Source organism: Miscanthus floridulus, chromosome 2 (genome assembly GCF_019320115.1).
Source record: "Miscanthus floridulus cultivar M001 chromosome 2, ASM1932011v1, whole genome shotgun sequence".
Classification (NCBI taxonomy): domain Eukaryota; kingdom Viridiplantae; phylum Streptophyta; class Magnoliopsida; order Poales; family Poaceae; genus Miscanthus; species Miscanthus floridulus.
Window position 1 is genome coordinate 124493504 of NC_089581.1, and position 16886 is coordinate 124510389.

General features: G+C 42.6%; 1 protein-coding gene across 1 annotated transcript; it reads left to right on the forward strand.

Moving 5' to 3' along the window:
- Positions 1–15143: 15143 nt before the first annotated feature.
- LOC136529156 (cysteine proteinase inhibitor 8-like) lies at positions 15144–15975 on the forward strand. Its single transcript, XM_066522232.1, has one exon. It carries the CDS (start codon positions 15268–15270, stop codon positions 15679–15681), a length of 414 nt encoding a protein of 137 aa, XP_066378329.1. The 5' UTR covers positions 15144–15267; the 3' UTR covers positions 15682–15975.
- Positions 15976–16886: the final 911 nt, after the last annotated feature.

Genomic DNA, 16886 nt, shown 5'->3' on the forward strand with positions numbered 1-16886 from the left:
GGATAGTTTGAAATGTGCAAGTGAATGTAAACCGCCTCGTTTTCCACTTCCCATCATCTTTGTCGTGCCGTCACTCATGACCCACATGGGTGACCGCGTAAGTTAGGATCTTGACAGTTCCTTCCCTGCTCGTGTCTTTAGGTGGGGCAATTTAAGCAAAGGTAAGTCAAGCCTCTTAAGTGCACTCCGATCCCAACCATCTTCCTCCCTTACCATCGGACAAACTAGAGAAATCCTTTAGTTGCTCCTAGTCTCTCATCGCCATGGCTACCCTAGACCTCCATCGACTCTGACGCCGCTAGGAGAAGGCCTTCAAGATCAGCTTCCACCATCACCTAGGCGCGGCTATGTCTGCTTGTCCTAGGTGTTAGAGGATGTTTCGTGAAGGTAGGGAGGAACAGCTTCATGGTACGGTCCTGCTACTGATGGCCATCCATGGTTAGAGCATGTGGAATCGAAACCATGGAGAGAGCTTTCATTGGAGCAAGGGCCCTGGCACCAGTGGATCTTCTAGAGCTTTCACTGGAGCAAGGGCCCAAGCATCATTTGGATTGCATTCATGAGCCAAACTAGTTCTAGCTCACAAATGCAATCCAGATGTGGGAATAGATATCCTCATTCCTCTCCTTCTCCTCTTCCTCCCACTACTCTGAGGGGGATGTTAGAGGAAGTTTGTGAGGCTATTCTCCATCTCCATTCTCCTATTTAGTAGGGTATGGGTTACCCCCATACTTGTAAGGTCTTTGCAAATGGAAGAATGTTGTTGCATCTAGGTCCATCATTGATTGAACGTATAAAGGAGATAGATGCAAATGACCCTTATCCAAAGCAAAGCAAGTTATGAGGATCGTTGGAATACCATATTTTAATTCCTAGACCCATAGATTGTATGTAGGGTATATGATATTAATGAAAGATTTATTGTTGAATGTTGGACTCAGTTCTAGTTTATTTCATACTTAGGCCAGTCTCAGTGGAAAGTTTCATTACATTGTTTCCAAGATGGCCACGTCATGTAGAATAAAATGAAATATGGATGAAACACCCCTTCTTAATGGAGAGTTTCATTCTAGAGTTTCATAGACATTTAAATCCATGACTCATAGAGAGTTGGTATTCGTGCCAAGAGAGTTTCATCCCCATAAAACTCACTTCTTCTCTCTTCTTAAAAACCTTGCCACATCATCAAAAGCGCTTATGTGGCTAAAGTGACTAAAGTAAACTTTAGTAGGAGGAAACCAAATAGGCCCTTAATCTAACATTTTTCTTGTTAAAATCGGGTAGAATGAGTGACGGTTTACAATTGGGTAGAACGAGTGATGCCCTCAACCTGACAGTGGTGTGGTGGCTCCTAGAACATCTTCATAGGACCCATTCACCACCACCGGTAGCCTTCACTGCTGCCTGCATATGGTCTAGATGGTAATTGGTAACACTTTAGTCAATTTCCAAGCCCATGTGTTTTTACAAAGTTGTGCACAATTTCCATTCCCACGTCTGAAAGGTTTGCTTACAAAGCATGCTCCCCACCCTATGTCTTTCTCCTCGCCCATAGATTTTGTTCCTCACTGCCACTCCTTCCTCCCTAGTGCTGAACTGCACAACCGCCCCTACTCAGCGGGGTGCAAGCCGCCACTCACCGCCGACAAAGCTAGTACCCCACGGTGGTATGCCTCATCAGTAGGGCCTGCACAGATCCACTGGTGACTAGGCTACTACTCATCACTTCCATGGCCACCAATCCCGCAAGATCCAAAGGCAATTGTAATTCTTTCGCACTTCCCTTCATCTCTCTTAGATTTTTATTCCCCTCTTCACTCATTTGAGTACGAAACAAGCTTCCATCTGTTTACTAAGGAGCTCATGATCCAATCTCTGTAGGTGCTCCTTCTCTAATTTAGGCGACAGCACAACCGCTTCCATTGTTGGCCTCGCTCCACTAGACCCTAGTCAAGAACTGAAGATGGAGGAGGAGGCCCCCAACAAGAGGAACCAAGTGTCCATCCTCATAGACCATGTCTTTGTTCTCATCCTATAATGCCTCACCACCCGCACCTTCTACAGCTACAAGTGTGTCTATCACTCCTAGAACCACCTCATCTCCGAATCTGAGTACCATAAGGAGTTGTCCCAGATTGTCACCGGATTCTTCTATCGCAGTAGGAAAGCCAAATGCAAGTTCACCAACATCAACGGTGAATACCCCTCCTTGACCTTCTTGCCCTTCCCCATTGAGGATGTTGTGATCTCAGATTGCTACCATGGGCTCATCCTATGCTGGTGAGTTGGGTTTTGCTATGTTGTATGCAATCCGGTGACTAACAAATGGTAGTTACTATTGGATAACAACCGTTCTTTTGGTTCAGCTCGCTTGGGGTTCGATCTGACCATCTTCTCGCACTTCCATGTAATTGAATATGGGAAGAAGAGGGACAATGAGTCCGTAGGTGTGAGCATATACTCATCTAAGAGTGCAGCATGGATGTTTAAGGAAACTAAATGGGGTGAGGGTGTTGTATGCACATATTTGACAAGTGTGTTTCTTAATGGTTTTATGCACTAACTAGAGTTGTCTCAGATAGTTGTTGTTGATATGCAGGGAAAGACATGGAGGAAAATTCATAGGCCATGTGGTCAAGCGATCTCCATCTATGAAGCTTAGGATCAATTGTGTTTATGTACTGCTAGTATGTTCAGAAAGTGCCAGCTTTCATTCTGAATCCTAGAAGACTATGGTACTGATAACTGAACACTAAAGCATACGGTGACCACGCTAGAGATATTTGGATGGGACAATATTCAATTTGGTTATGATGTTTGCGATATGGACTACAAAGTGATTGCAGCTCACCTAGAATGAAATTTGATTTTTCCTGTTGGCGAGGACAAAAAACTGATCGCATATGACATGAACCTCAGAAAAGTTTTTGCCCTCCCTACCCAGGTCGTGCGGTATCGTAGACCTACCTGGAGGCTACATCTAGAGGGACCTCACTATCTTCCTTATGTTTCCTTGTTCATGGAGTCAGTAGGAGAGCAGTAAAGTTGCATATGCTATTCTTTCTTCAGGTAGGGAGTTGTTTTGATTCTATATACAGTACAATTTTGCCTTGGTAACCAAAGCAATTGTATGTTGAATATTATTAATACTACTACTTTGTGTAGGTTGTGGAGTCTGAGTGCTTTTGAATGATTTTTCTACAATGGCTAAGGGAGGAAGAAGAGGGTTTCATGGTGCACTGCCTACCAAGTTGAAGGAAGCTTTGCCTTGCAAGCAGGAGTGCCAATCTAAAGGAGCAGAGCACATCTACCTCGTTTTCTTTATGTAAGTCTGTTGGGAGCAGAACCTTTATTCTCTTATCTATGTACCGCTTGTGTTAATTTTTGAGTTGACATAGTTGTTATGTTAGTGTCGCTTCTTATTATAAAAAGTACTCTTTGTTGTGGACATGATGAATGGTGTGTAATGATTTTATCTATATGGTGTGTGTTCAGTAAGTTATTAAGGCCCATCTGAATTAGTAAATAAATTATGAAAACCGGATACAATTCTATCATCGTCGGATGTAAGGGTCGTTGTCTATTTTGTCATCACCACCATAACACTCGCTGTTGCTGAAGCTAACGGACAACACCACCGCTATTTGTCTCATGCAATAGGGGGTCAATAGTGTATCACCGCCAAATCATACTTCAATGTGACGGTGACCATTACTAATGACCAGATGGTTCATACACTGAAGTGACGGTGATATCCACCTCGACACAGACACATTAGGCGCCAAAGCGATGGTGAACACGCACTACACACAATCGGGTCATTGTGCAAGGCGATTGTGATCCCAATCATTGGTCAAAATAGCGGTGTTAGTGTACACCCATATAGGCAGGTCATGGTACAACACAACAAAAACAACAACCTAATCATGGACGGATCATAAGCCAACACGGTGGTGTTAGTGTACACCAACATAGGAAGGTCATGCAACAATGCAACGAAAACAATGATCTAATCACGGGATGGATCATAAGCCAATACGGTGGTGTTAGTGTATACCAACATAGTCCAGTCGTGCTCCAATGTGATGGAAGTAAGGACCTTATCATAGACGAATCATAAGCTAATATGGTGGTGTGAGTGTACACCTCAGACGGTCTCAAATAGGGATAGTGATTACTACAACTATCACTACCGACAGCTTATTGCCAAGGCCAAAATTGGACTATGATGGGGGTTACGATGTGCCTGTGAAAGGTGCGAGTGTAGTAGTGAACAACTCTAGTAATGCATTGTTGCCCAACAACTACACGAACAACAGCTTTAACGATTAGGCATCATGTAGCTTAGTCATGTACATGATGCCCCCAAGTCACAAGCAACATGTTCTTTCTCCTGGCTCCACACCTAGCTGCCAAAACATATCGTTTGTTATAGAGTACACATCCGAGGTATGGTAAGTAGTTGCCATCTATAAACATGATTTCGATTAGAACAAATGACAATCATGGAAAGGGGAAGCAATGAGGTTAGCAGACACAATAATAAGTTCATACAAATAGTATGGTTTGATATGGAGCACATTACCTTTATCCAAATCCTAAAACCACCAGGGAACACGATTGGGAAAACACAAATAGGTGAGAGAAAGGAAGAGCAAGCAGATTGATGCAATGCTATCGGACGAGGGAAGGGGGGATGCTCCTTTCATATAGACCCTGCACAGTTGATGATAGTGAAGTGAATGCGGCAGGAAAGTTGGACACAAGAAAGAATCGAGAAAAGGAGCTTTTGACCACCATGACACGCTTGAGACTTGAATGCCTGCTGCAGTTGTGATGGGTCTTTTCTATACCTTTTTTACTCCAATCCAAGCAGTCACAATAGTCGAGGGGCAGACGGGTTGCTACGACATTCAAAACAGATGACCCTTTATACTATGTCCTACGAGATGAAATATACAGCGGCCAGAGTTTCTTGCATTCATAGTAAAATTCAATAGCTATGTCTCACCGTTATGCATTAGATCTAGGCGATACCTATTGAGATGAACTCCTCGCTACATGGTTCTTGCAAGTTCAACAAATTTTATCGAAGACTACTAATATGTGTTTGGTTCTTGCAAGATCAAAGCCACTCATGACTACTAGTACTACTGATATGCGTGTGGTTCAACAAACCGAGGCACAAAGCAACCCTTGCATGGTTGCGATGAGTGAATTGAATGCATGAGGAAAGTCTGTACAGTTATTTCACTCCAAACATTCATAGCAGTCGAGGGGCAGATTGAAGAGTGAAGACGAGTTGCTCTTGCTTCTGTAAGCAATTTCTCTTGCTTGGTTTTGTAGAGCAGCAGCTAGCTAAAGATGGCTACATGGTTTCATAGATCCTGATCGTCTACACTCGCTCAACTATGGCTGAAGATGTCACTTCAAATCCAACTACCTTACTAGTACTTCATGCATGCAGCCATAGCCGGTGCAGTTGTTCTTTGTAGCATAGCCAATCTGGTAAAAGTTCTAGTCACAGCTCAGTAGCAGAGTAAAATGTCTGGGCTACTCAAGTTTACACGACTCGGACTATGAGGCGTGCATACGATTTACAAGAAATAGGTAAAAGTCATTTTGTCAATACTATACTTGTCTATATATATTTGGTCAACAGAGTTTAACCCACCTAATACAAAGTTTAACAAAAGTCTATTTACATGGATATTATTACAACAAGATAAACTAAAGAACATCACAATTGTCTCAAGTGAACATTGAAAACACAAATTAGAACATCAGTGTTATGAGATACTTGAACATCACACCTATTTCAGAAACAGAGAACAAAGGCATATCTCTAATGCCATAGATACTAAATGTTAACATCATCTGACCATGTTGCTACTGCTCAGTTGAAAGGAACTTCACAAACTCCACCAATCTCTGGATCATTCAGACGGATTATAAGATAACGGATACGATGAGAAAATACTTCTGCATCACGAAACTCATAGCGGTATGAAAGCAAAGTCTAAAGATCTTCATTTAAAGGAACTGCAACAAACACATAGGGTCCTAGATGATCTTCAGCAAGACGGTAGTCTCGATGGCCAAGAACTTGATGAACAACTACAGAAGCAATGTACCGCCTACTATAAAAGTTAGAATGCACTACAAGCACTACAACCCTTGTTTGTAGGCCATGGCGAACACAAAGCTCGTGGAAGACATAGCGATACACAGACATGTCCCAAGAATGATCATAGTTATCCATGATCTGTGTCAAAAAGAAAATAATATGCAGAAAAAAAACAAAGAACAAAGATGCCCATTAGTAGGGTGGAGGGCAAAACCTTTGGGATGAAACTAAAGTAGGAGCTCTGGAGAGCCTTCCTTTCACCCCTTGTCTCTATTGTTATATAGTTCATGGGCCGTGGACCACCCCATGACCTACGCACATGTGCATGTATGCCCACGACCCCCATATACGGCGCAAGAGTTGACACGATCTATATTTTGTTGTTTCATCAAAACTATGATCCGACCTGTCAAGATTTCTTTAGTATTGGACTATCTTAGGCCCTATTTGGATGGACTACCACTAGTTAGCCATGGCTAAAAAATCAGCCAATTAGTTGTGTTATTAATCCATACCTATTTGTATCATGAACTAATTGTTGGGTTCTATAGACTAAAACTAGTTGTTAGCCCCTAGTAGTCGGGTTCTATGGACTAGTTGGATGGCCCCTGTATTTCATAGTGATCCGAATCATCTATATTTTATAGGGTTAGATTGTCTAAGGGTCTAGAAAATTTCAACATTTATACACCCACATCCTCTGATCAGAAAGGGCAAACACTGTTAGTATAACCAGTTACCAAAGGACCTAAACTACACCATGCTCAATAGTTTAACCGACCTAATACAAAGTTCAACAAAAGTTAACACATAAATACATGCAAATAAGACTTCATATATGGTTGTCCCACAGACCAAACCTAGTCATGACTTGTACTACTGATACGTCCCACAGATCCAGGGTCGAGGCGGGCGTGTAGGATGTTGTCGTCCACGTTCACCTTCGCTAAGAAGGTGTTGGGGACCGTCTCGAGGCTCACAAATAATGGGAATGTACTCGAGTGATGGAAAGTACAGCACTGACTGTGACTCCAGCGAGGAGGAGGATGATCTGAAGTACTGGCAAGTCAGTGAATCGCAAGAGCGCTAGCAAGGAGGAGGATGCTTTAATTTTTTTTTCTCATCTCTAGAAACTCAAAGCACCTTAGGATCCATGACTACTTTTTCCAGGGTGGGAAATCCAAGGGGATATTATTTGAATAATTCATTTAGTTTTTTGAAGGGTTTTCATCCCTGGGTGTGCCTTCCCCTTGCTTCCTAATTATAGGCCTTAGTTCAAACAACCGCACATGTAGTCACACACACACATAAAAAGAATCACCAGTTGCAACGCAATAAGCTACAGCGAGCAGGCTTTTTTTGGTAATTCTTAGGTGTCAAATTCATGGATCTTTTAATTGTTTGTTATCATCCTCTTTTAGTTTTATGTTTATTTATATTATGAAAAAACAAAAAAGGCAACAACTAACTGATCGGATATACAAACAGGTGCACAAGAGAAAAAAATGAAAAGACGAATATTAGGTAAGTACAACATTTTGTCGTAGTCATTTTCCATTAAAACACATAATAAATTTTGGTCTCTGCTGAGCACCACGCTGAGCAGTCCTGCCAACACGCCCCAAAATTTTGATTTCACACCGCGCCGAGCAGTCCCACCAAAACGCACCAAAAATTAGATGTCTCTCTTTTGCCCTTCACGCGGAAAATAGTTTTACCACGCCATCGATTTCAAACAAGGGCATTTGTGGTAATGTGATGGCCACATAAAAGAGCAAAGCATCATCGTCTCTACCTTCATCTCCATTCTTCAGCTGCATCGTCTCTCCTCCAGCTCCAAATCCTAGTCCCATGGCCTCCCTCTCCACTCTCTAGCCGCCCCCTCTACCACCCTGCTCCGAACCCTAGGCACCATTGGAACAGCAGCTTGACTCCCTCTCCACTCTCTAGACGCACCCTCTCTCGTACATTTCTGAACCATAGCTGGAGCTAGATCCCCTTTAATTCATTGACAACTGGTCGATCAGCTAACAGCGAAAGGACCACCTCGATAACGGTACAAGCCAGAGTCGGATCCCCTACCTAGCTCGGCACCTATCATGATCGACTGGATCTGATCTCTAGCCAGAGCCAGATCTAGTACCCCTTCATCAACGTCAGCCGCACCAGCTCCATGACCGTGGTGACAGGACGACGGTGCCAGTGACAAAGCAAAGCCAGGGAACACGGAGGAAGAGGTACCCAAATTCCTTTTATGATGTGTGCTCTAGTGTAGTGGCTGAACCAAGGATATGTAGATAGCGATGAGGTTATATATTTCCTATAGTTGAGTATAAGTTGTAGTTACTAGTTAGGCGCTTGTTTGCATACCCTTGCTCTATTGTGTTGACATTTCGTAGAAGCTTTAGTTAATAAATGCCTTCGTAATCTAGATGAACAGCCGCTAACTGGTTATGAACGAGCACGGGATGCAAAAATCGCAAGGAATCATAGAAAGATGGAAGAACTTGGAATACGTGTGGGCCCAAAACCTATGTCTCTGTTTACACCAAAATTTGGTAAGCTTATCCTGGAAAAGAAGAGATTGGCCGATGATGTCAAAAGTAAGAAAGTTTCCTAAATTAAGGGATATTTACGAGCTGGCCAGAAAATATTATTTAATATATTTGAGAGAGACATGACGTCTAGGTGTATATCAGGATAACAGAAACAAGGACACGTATCAAACAAGGAAGCTTCATCAGCAAGGATTCTGCATAAGGGAAATTAGAGTCCATGTATCTTTATATTTCTTTTTATTATCTAGTCATGTTCGTTTAGGACTCTTATCAGCCTAGTGTATAAATATAAACTCCTGGCTATTGTAACAGACATCATCTAATCAATCAATACAAATTACTTTTTCAGCTTTACGCCAACCCTTAGGAGTAGGAGTAGTGTAGATCTCGGCGAGTTCTTCAACAAGTAGGGCTGCATCGGTCCGGCCGACCTCTGGCTTGTCTATAAGTACCGTCATAGCTTATACTTTCATTTGTAAGGCTGCATCGGTTAAGTTCGACCTCCACTGCGAGCTCTAGTATAAGCAAGTTATCGATCCTTATCTAGTTCAAGTATGGCTACATCGGTTAAGTTTGACCTCCACTGCTCGAATTAGATTAAGGTCAAGTTATCGGCTCTGCCTAAGGGTGGCATCCTTCGGGTAGATTCATTAAGTTACTGATCTTGTTGATGTTCTTATTGTCATTAGTTTTCAGTAATATCAAACTGTCCGATCGATTGTTCATATGCTATGACCCTTTTTCTACTTGAATCGGCTATTTCAGTTGATTCGCCTGTGCTTTCACAGATATAGCATGTCTTTCAAAAAACCTGTCAATGTATAGACGGTTTTATGGATTCTTTGGTTTAGTTTGTTACTATCATCATAGCTGTCATCGATCCGGTCGAATGTCACTGTTGGTGACAATAGATTAGATTCAGAGCGTTTGTAGACATGTTTGTACTACATAGTCAATTTGTTCGTATGTTATATCCTTTCTCGTTAGATTCATCGGCTCAATGCTTTATATTGGTAATATCCATCTAGCCGATGGTTTTACTTACGCCTGCATGCATTATACTTTTCATCATAAAATCAATCGCAACCCATGAGTTGTACAGTCCATAAATAGTCAATTTCTTTGTGTATCGGCTATTTAGTCGATTTCCCATCTAGCTGCTCTTGTAGCGGCATAGTTGAAACTGTCTAGGCAAAACCAGCATGTTCTATCTTAAATTACTAATAAACTTTCTCTCCTTGTCAATTGCAAGTCAAATTGACTGGCACGCCTGCGTTGAAGCCAAGCGGATCTCTAGCCTTGCTCCATCAAGCAGATCATTCCGGCTTGCTGTGTGCTAGGCGCATTGACATATTTTTGCGTCGACAGTCTCCAAAGGCAAAAAAAAAAGTCAAGCACAAAGGGTAGATACGGTAAAGATTTGGAATATATCCCTAAACCAGGGGAGGTAGTTGAGGGATTTGATGATACAGATGAAACAGATTCAGATTTAGAAGATGAGCCAATGCCCCTATCAATTAAGGACCTTGTTCTATCTTTTATTTAGTTCGGAGGAGGAGGGGGTAGGTAGCCTGCAATGCTTTATTGTTTGGATAGTAATGGAATTTGTATATGCTTGTTGCTTAAGTTTGTATCTCTAATTCCAGTGTTCGGGTCGAAGAAACCATAGAGAAGGCTCTACCAGCAGGACAAAAGGCAGCGCTACCATGAGTCCTGGGCGAAGGCCCTCCAAGCAAGTGAGGTCAACACCACCAGAATAGGCTGCTCATGGATTTTGTACTCGAGGTCTACCGCTGGCAAAAGGGTGGAGGTAGCAGTAGTAGGTGAACATAATTCTCCATCACGACTAACACCCATACCCAGGAATCAATTCCAAGTTCATGAATTGACTAGAGACATTTATTGGGATGGCACCCCACCTAGCCTTGTGAGAGACTCCTCACGACCAGATGATGATAGCCATGCCAAAGAGGAGCCCTCTCAACAAACTCCCGTCTCCCTCCACCCGCAGAACAATGAAAGTTACCAAGGTTGGTATTACCTTATAGATATCTATGAATCAATTCACACTAGCTATTTAATATCCATGTAACCTTTCTAACAATCTGAATGTATGAAAACTATGTAGTACCATTGCCGGGAAGAGCGAGGAAGTTGAGGCCTCGAACTCATGGAATTATGTTTGACAAAATGAGCAAATCACTGGGAGGATTGAGGATGCTCATCTCTGTTGCTGAGGGAAATAGAAGGCCACATGATCCAGTGCAAGCTGCCAAGTTTGCCTTAGAGGAAGTTGTAGTAGTCAGGCATGAAGTACCAATTTTGACGCATTGGAAATAATACAAGGGGCAGAGGCCCGGTGCCTTCTATTGCACAAGATTTGTGGATAGCCTAAATGTATGTATGGGTATCCCCTCTTGGCATTCAACTCTGCTTTGAGCAACTTTAATGGATTTACTTTTCATTCACACTACTATGTGCAGCAAAGGCTACGTGTGAACGGTGCTCACTCACCAACAAAAGAAGCTTGTCATAATGTAATGCAGTCTATGATACGACAGGCACGCTATAGGTTGAAGAAAAAATACTTCATTGGCGTCCCTACTGATTAGATCTATATGACCTCTCCTGTCTCATCTATGAACAATACACAGTGGTGTGAACTTATCAAGATTTGGTCTAGTGCTAAGAACAAGGTGTGTGAACCCATCAATTTCATGCCTAGTCTTGTTATAGTCTACTTGTGCTGTAGTCTAACATAAAAAGAAGCTATAGGAAACATCTGAGAAGAACAAGCGAAACCATGCAAAAGTAAAGTGATGGTTGTGTTTTATTGTTACTCTTGCCTTTGTATAAATATAAACTGGAACTCATGTGCAATGAGAACAAGAGGAAGGCAGCAGAACATGATCAAGGACTTGAAGAAGAAAATGGTCCACCTAATGAAGATGTTAATGCTGTGGAAGTCTTTAGGGACTTCCATACTAGTAGCAAAAAGGGCCTAAGTGATGCTGTAAGAGCAGCAGTTGTAAGTACCTTCTTTTGCTTCCCTTGAAATCTACTGAAGCTATTGCCATAAAAGAAGGAAACATAGCAGGAGCCTAGTGTTATGGAAATCTACTGAAGCTTATGTAATCTCTATCAGTAGTAGGCTAAGGAAGACCTATGCATTACTTGTTATGAATTAATCTCTTAGGGTTTCAATTGAAATCCTCTTACACTATTTGTAACCTAATGTTTTACTAATTGAATTTTATAGGAAGCTATAGAAACTACGCCAAGCAGAACCTGTTGCTGATGGACAGCAACTAATGACTAGTGCTAATGTTGTTTGTAAGGTCCTCTGCGTCTACCAAGGCAAGGCCCCCTCTAGGGAAGCAGCAACAACCTTTTTTTGAAGAATGCAAGTATCCAGACAAGCTCCACTAGAATAGAGACATCGACAGAGAGAATGCTTCGGGGACAGCTTGCTGCTGAACAGGAAAGTTTCGCTGCCCTTATTGATCAAGTGGATGAACTAAAGAGGAAGAAAAAAAATACTGAAAGGGTGTTGGAGGTATACAAGAAACGATAATAGGAGGAGTACAATAATCTCCGTGAGCTATGCACGTGCTTCAGCTCTTCTGGTAACTCTCAGTCTTCAACTCCTGTGGCTTGATGCAGTAAACATTTGTGGTTTGATGTATGGACTCATTTGCTGGTTTGATGTGTGGACTCATATGTCGGTTTGATGTGGTGATACTCTATCAGTGGTTCACTGCTGACATGTGAAATGTTAATTGTTGTTATTTAATTACCAAGCTCAATAGTTATGTAGTCAATCTGTGCAGTAGTGACGATCTCGAATTACTTCTATGATGAATTGATTGTACTCCTCGCGGTAGAACTAGGACAGGCCACATGATCAAATAAAAATACGACACGTGGACGAACCAGTGCATGACACGTGAAATAGCCAAGATACGCCACATGGGCCATTAAAATCCAACACGTGGAAGGAAGTCGTGAAGCCACGTGGCCGAATAAAAATACAAAATGTGAATGGATAGCGCCGTGACTCATGGTCGAATAAGAAACAACCACGTGGACCAATAAAAATGCAACACAAGGTCCAATGAAGAAGTGACACGTGATCCAACCACGACATGACACGTGTGTTAATAGAAAACTGATATGTAGAACAACAGGGACCCGACATGTGGTCCAGTAAGAATCTGAAATGTGCAAGAATCAGAGATGGCCACGTTGTGCAATAAGAAGGTGATACGTACCCGAACCATCTCCAATGCAACTGCCTATAGCATGCACATGTGGGCTATAACATGTACATGTGGAAAAGTATCTCCAACGGAAGCACCCACCAACGTGGCAGCCCCCTGCCACGCATGCCAAAACAGTTCTATGACGGTCTGTTTTTTGTCACAGATCAAGACAATTCTATGACGATATTTTCGGATTCATCATGGAAGTTCAAGTGTGACGCGGCTTCTACGACGAAGCGGTTTTCGTCATAAATTCATCATAGAACTGAAATTATAGAGAGAGAGAGATGGGCCAAAATTTACAGAAAGAAAATTTCTCCTTTTAATATTAGGTACATAGATGTAGATGTATATGCGGGGGTTGAGTCCCTCCTACCAACCCACAAATAATGGAGTGCCCACTTTATCAGACCCTTCCTCCTCGTCCCCCTCCCCCTCCCTCATCCATTTTTAGGGTAAAGGAGAGGAAAGAGAAAGAAAGTGAGAGAAGAATAAAGGAAGGGAGAATAATGGGGAGGGCCTCTCATAGGTTTAATGTTTGAGGTTTGCCTCTGGTCTTTATTCTACTTAATATCATGATGGCGTGCAGACTAACAACACATGTCTCAATATTGTCTGATGTGCTCGGGTTCGATTCTAGTTAGTCAAGCACATGTTGACCTATAAGATATAGATAAATAACAAGCAATTTCTTTTAATAGTGAGCTCATGTCTTTCAAACACATCAAATAAAATATTGGTGAGGTTTGTATCCAGAAATTATGTTTAAAACATGAAGGATGGTGTGACAACAATATATTACTAAGTGGAAAATGACTTTGTTTAGAGAGCTTTTGATAGCTTCTGCTTCCTAAGAATATCAAAAAGCTACCAACTCCCCTAAAAAGCTCAAAAAGCTAGAAGCTTTCTCAAAAAGCAAATAAAAGTTTGAAAAGGTACACTTTTGTATTAAAAGCATAGAAGCTCTTTTAGACTAGTTTTTGGAACTTTTCTATGAAGCTTTTTGAAAAGTGTTTTTTACAAAAGCTATATCTCAATCGAACTAGACTGATGTTTACGTGAAACAATGGACATAGTAGTAGGACAGAGGACAAGGTGGTTACCTTCTGCACGCAATCTCACTCAAGAACGAGCAGGATATCGACGATCTCAAATGAGCAACACGGCCAGCCCCCTCAGCATCATATCGCGAGCTAGGTAAAGCCCTTGTTTAGTTCCACCTTAACTTTTAAAAAGTTGCTACAGTACCTGTCACATCGAATATTTGCGGCCCGTGCATGGAGCATTAAATGTAGACGAAAAGAAAAACTAATTGCACAGTTTGGTGGGAAATTGCGAGACGAACGTTTTAAGCCTAATTAGTCCATATTTGAATACTATTTACCAAATAAAAACGAACATACTACAATAGCCCAAAATCCAAATTCCTACTACTAAACACAGCCAAACTAGATTTTGAGCCACGAGCTGGGCGCACGCATCCGTCGCCCCGCAAACAAAATGTGTCGCTGGAACTTTTCAAGAAAAAAAAATGTTTTGCCACCATTTCTCGTTGACAGTCCACGAAATGTCATAGATCCTATTTGAATTTTGTACACGTTCTGATTTCTTATTTGTATCGCTTCCAACATCAACTTTTCTCTTATTATTACAAGTTTTCAGTTTTTCGCATTCCTCCAGACTCACAACGACTCGTCTACTCCCCTTGTATGTTTGTTTTTTTAAAAAGAAAATCATTGTCCTACCTTCGTCCAAAATAAGTGTCACTAAGTTTATTTAGATTTATAAAAAAAATATTAACAATATTTACATCTTTAAATACGTTTATTGTAAAAATCACGTTCTAATTAGTGACACTAATTATATGCTAAATATTATATATATATATATATATGGTCAAATTAAAAGCGTTTGACTCCCTTATTTTGGCGAGGGAGTACGAAAATGCAGGCACGCAAACCATCATAGGTCAGGTGCTCCACCTCCACCGCCAGTCCGCCACCCTGATTTCCGCGCGCGACGGTGCTTGAGCGCATGTGGTTCGAGTACGACAGGCGTCAGGACTCACGAGAATCCCCCAATTCCCGTCGCCTCGTCACACGGTTTCATTAGAGCGAATAAACAATTGTTATTCTTCTCTTCTTTCTTAACGGTAAAGGAAAAGCCGAAAAGGAGTCGTCCGTTTAAATGCCGTGGCCCCGAACCGCCTTCCACGGCAAGACCAGCAGGGAAAGCAATCACGTCTCCCAGATCTCGCCACCCCGTCACAACTCCCTCCCTCCTCGCTCCCAAGTTCCGACCCAATCCCAAGCCTCCGTCCATGGCGACGCCCCACCACCACCTCCCGCTCCTCCTCCTCGTCCTGGCTACCCTCGCGCTCGCCCCCGTCCCCGGCCCCGCGGCGCTGGGCGGCGCCAACGGCGGCGACGGCGGGCGCGGGCCGCTGCTGGGCGGGTGGGCCCCAATCCCGGACGTGGGCGACAAGCACATCCAGGAGCTGGGCGGGTGGGCGCTGGGGCAGGCCAAGCACCAGAGGCTGGCCGCCGACGGGCTGCGGTTCCGCCGCGTGGTGCGCGGCGAGGAGCAGGTCGTGTCCGGGATGAGGTACCGCCTCTACGTCGACGCCGCCGACCCCGCCGGCCGCACCGTGCCCTACGTCGCCGTCGTGTACGAGCAGGTCTGGACCCGCACCCGCCAGCTCGCCTCCTTCGCCCCGGCGCCCCGCGCCCACTGAAACCATGCATACCGGTTGGCGGATCGCGCGGCGGCGGCGGCGGCGGCGACGTTCTCGGTTAATTACATGTCTAGCTAATCTAATTACTATTATTATAATACTCCTCCCCGTCCCTATGGACCTATAGTATGTTGCGAGCGAGTATACTGTGGGTTTCACTGCGAGTTGCTGTTGTGGGATTAATCTCTGATGAGTGTGAGCCAGCCATCATGTCAATGAACATGAGCCGAATCGAGGCTACGTACTATATTATTATATTGCGAGTGAGTGATTATGCTATGGGTTTCACTGCAAGTTGATGTTGTGGGATTAATCTGTGAGTGTGAGTGTGAGTGTGAGCCATGTTAATGAACATGAACCGAATCGAGGCTACGTATAGTTGTAGTATACTATATATATATTAGGGTGTGTTTAGTTCGCGAAATGAAAATATTTGGATGTCATATCGGATGTTTTAGATGTTGGAAGGGGTTTTCGGATACTAATAAAAAAATTAATTACATAGTTCGTCCGGAAACTGCGAGACGAATTTATTAAGCCTAATTAATTCATCATTAGTGTATGTTAGTTACTGTGGCACTTATGGCTAATCATGGACTAATTAGTCTTAAAACATTCTTCTCGCGATTTTCAACCAAACTGTATAGTTAGTTTTTTTTTCGTCTATATTTAATACTCCATACATTATCGCAAGATTCGATGTGATAGTTTGGGGTGAAAATTTTTGGGAACTAAATCAGGCCTTATATTGGTGTGCACCACAATGCTTTGATGTAATGTACTGTGCTATTTGACTCTTGCTTGTGCGCCACAATGCAGTTATTATTATTATAATGGTGTTCTAGATGTACTGTACGGGTTTCATTTGACGTGCAGCTGCAGTGGTCTCGCTTGGTCCTCCCTGTCCGCAACGAATGAAAAATAGAGAAATTATTGGAATCCTAATAGAAAATTTTCGTATAAAATCTTTTGAAATGTATTTCACAGGATTTTTAGAGGAATTCTGTCAAGAGGTTCAACCACTTGGAAAATTTTCATTGTACAATCATTTTTGTGTCATCAATTTTTTGCGTTTTTATTGCGATCCATCTAAACCATCGATCTTGTGGTGGACATTAATAAATTCCCATATATCTTTTCAACTATTTCTGTGTTTCCATGCCGTATTGCCGTTGAGGGCTGAGGACCTCAGTTTGCTAGGCACG

What these genes read in the sequence shown, in the direction of transcription:
- LOC136529156 (XM_066522232.1), top strand. Translation starts at nt 15,268, where the DNA reads ATGGCGACGCCCCACCACCACCTCCCGCTCCTCCTCCTCGTCCTGGCT.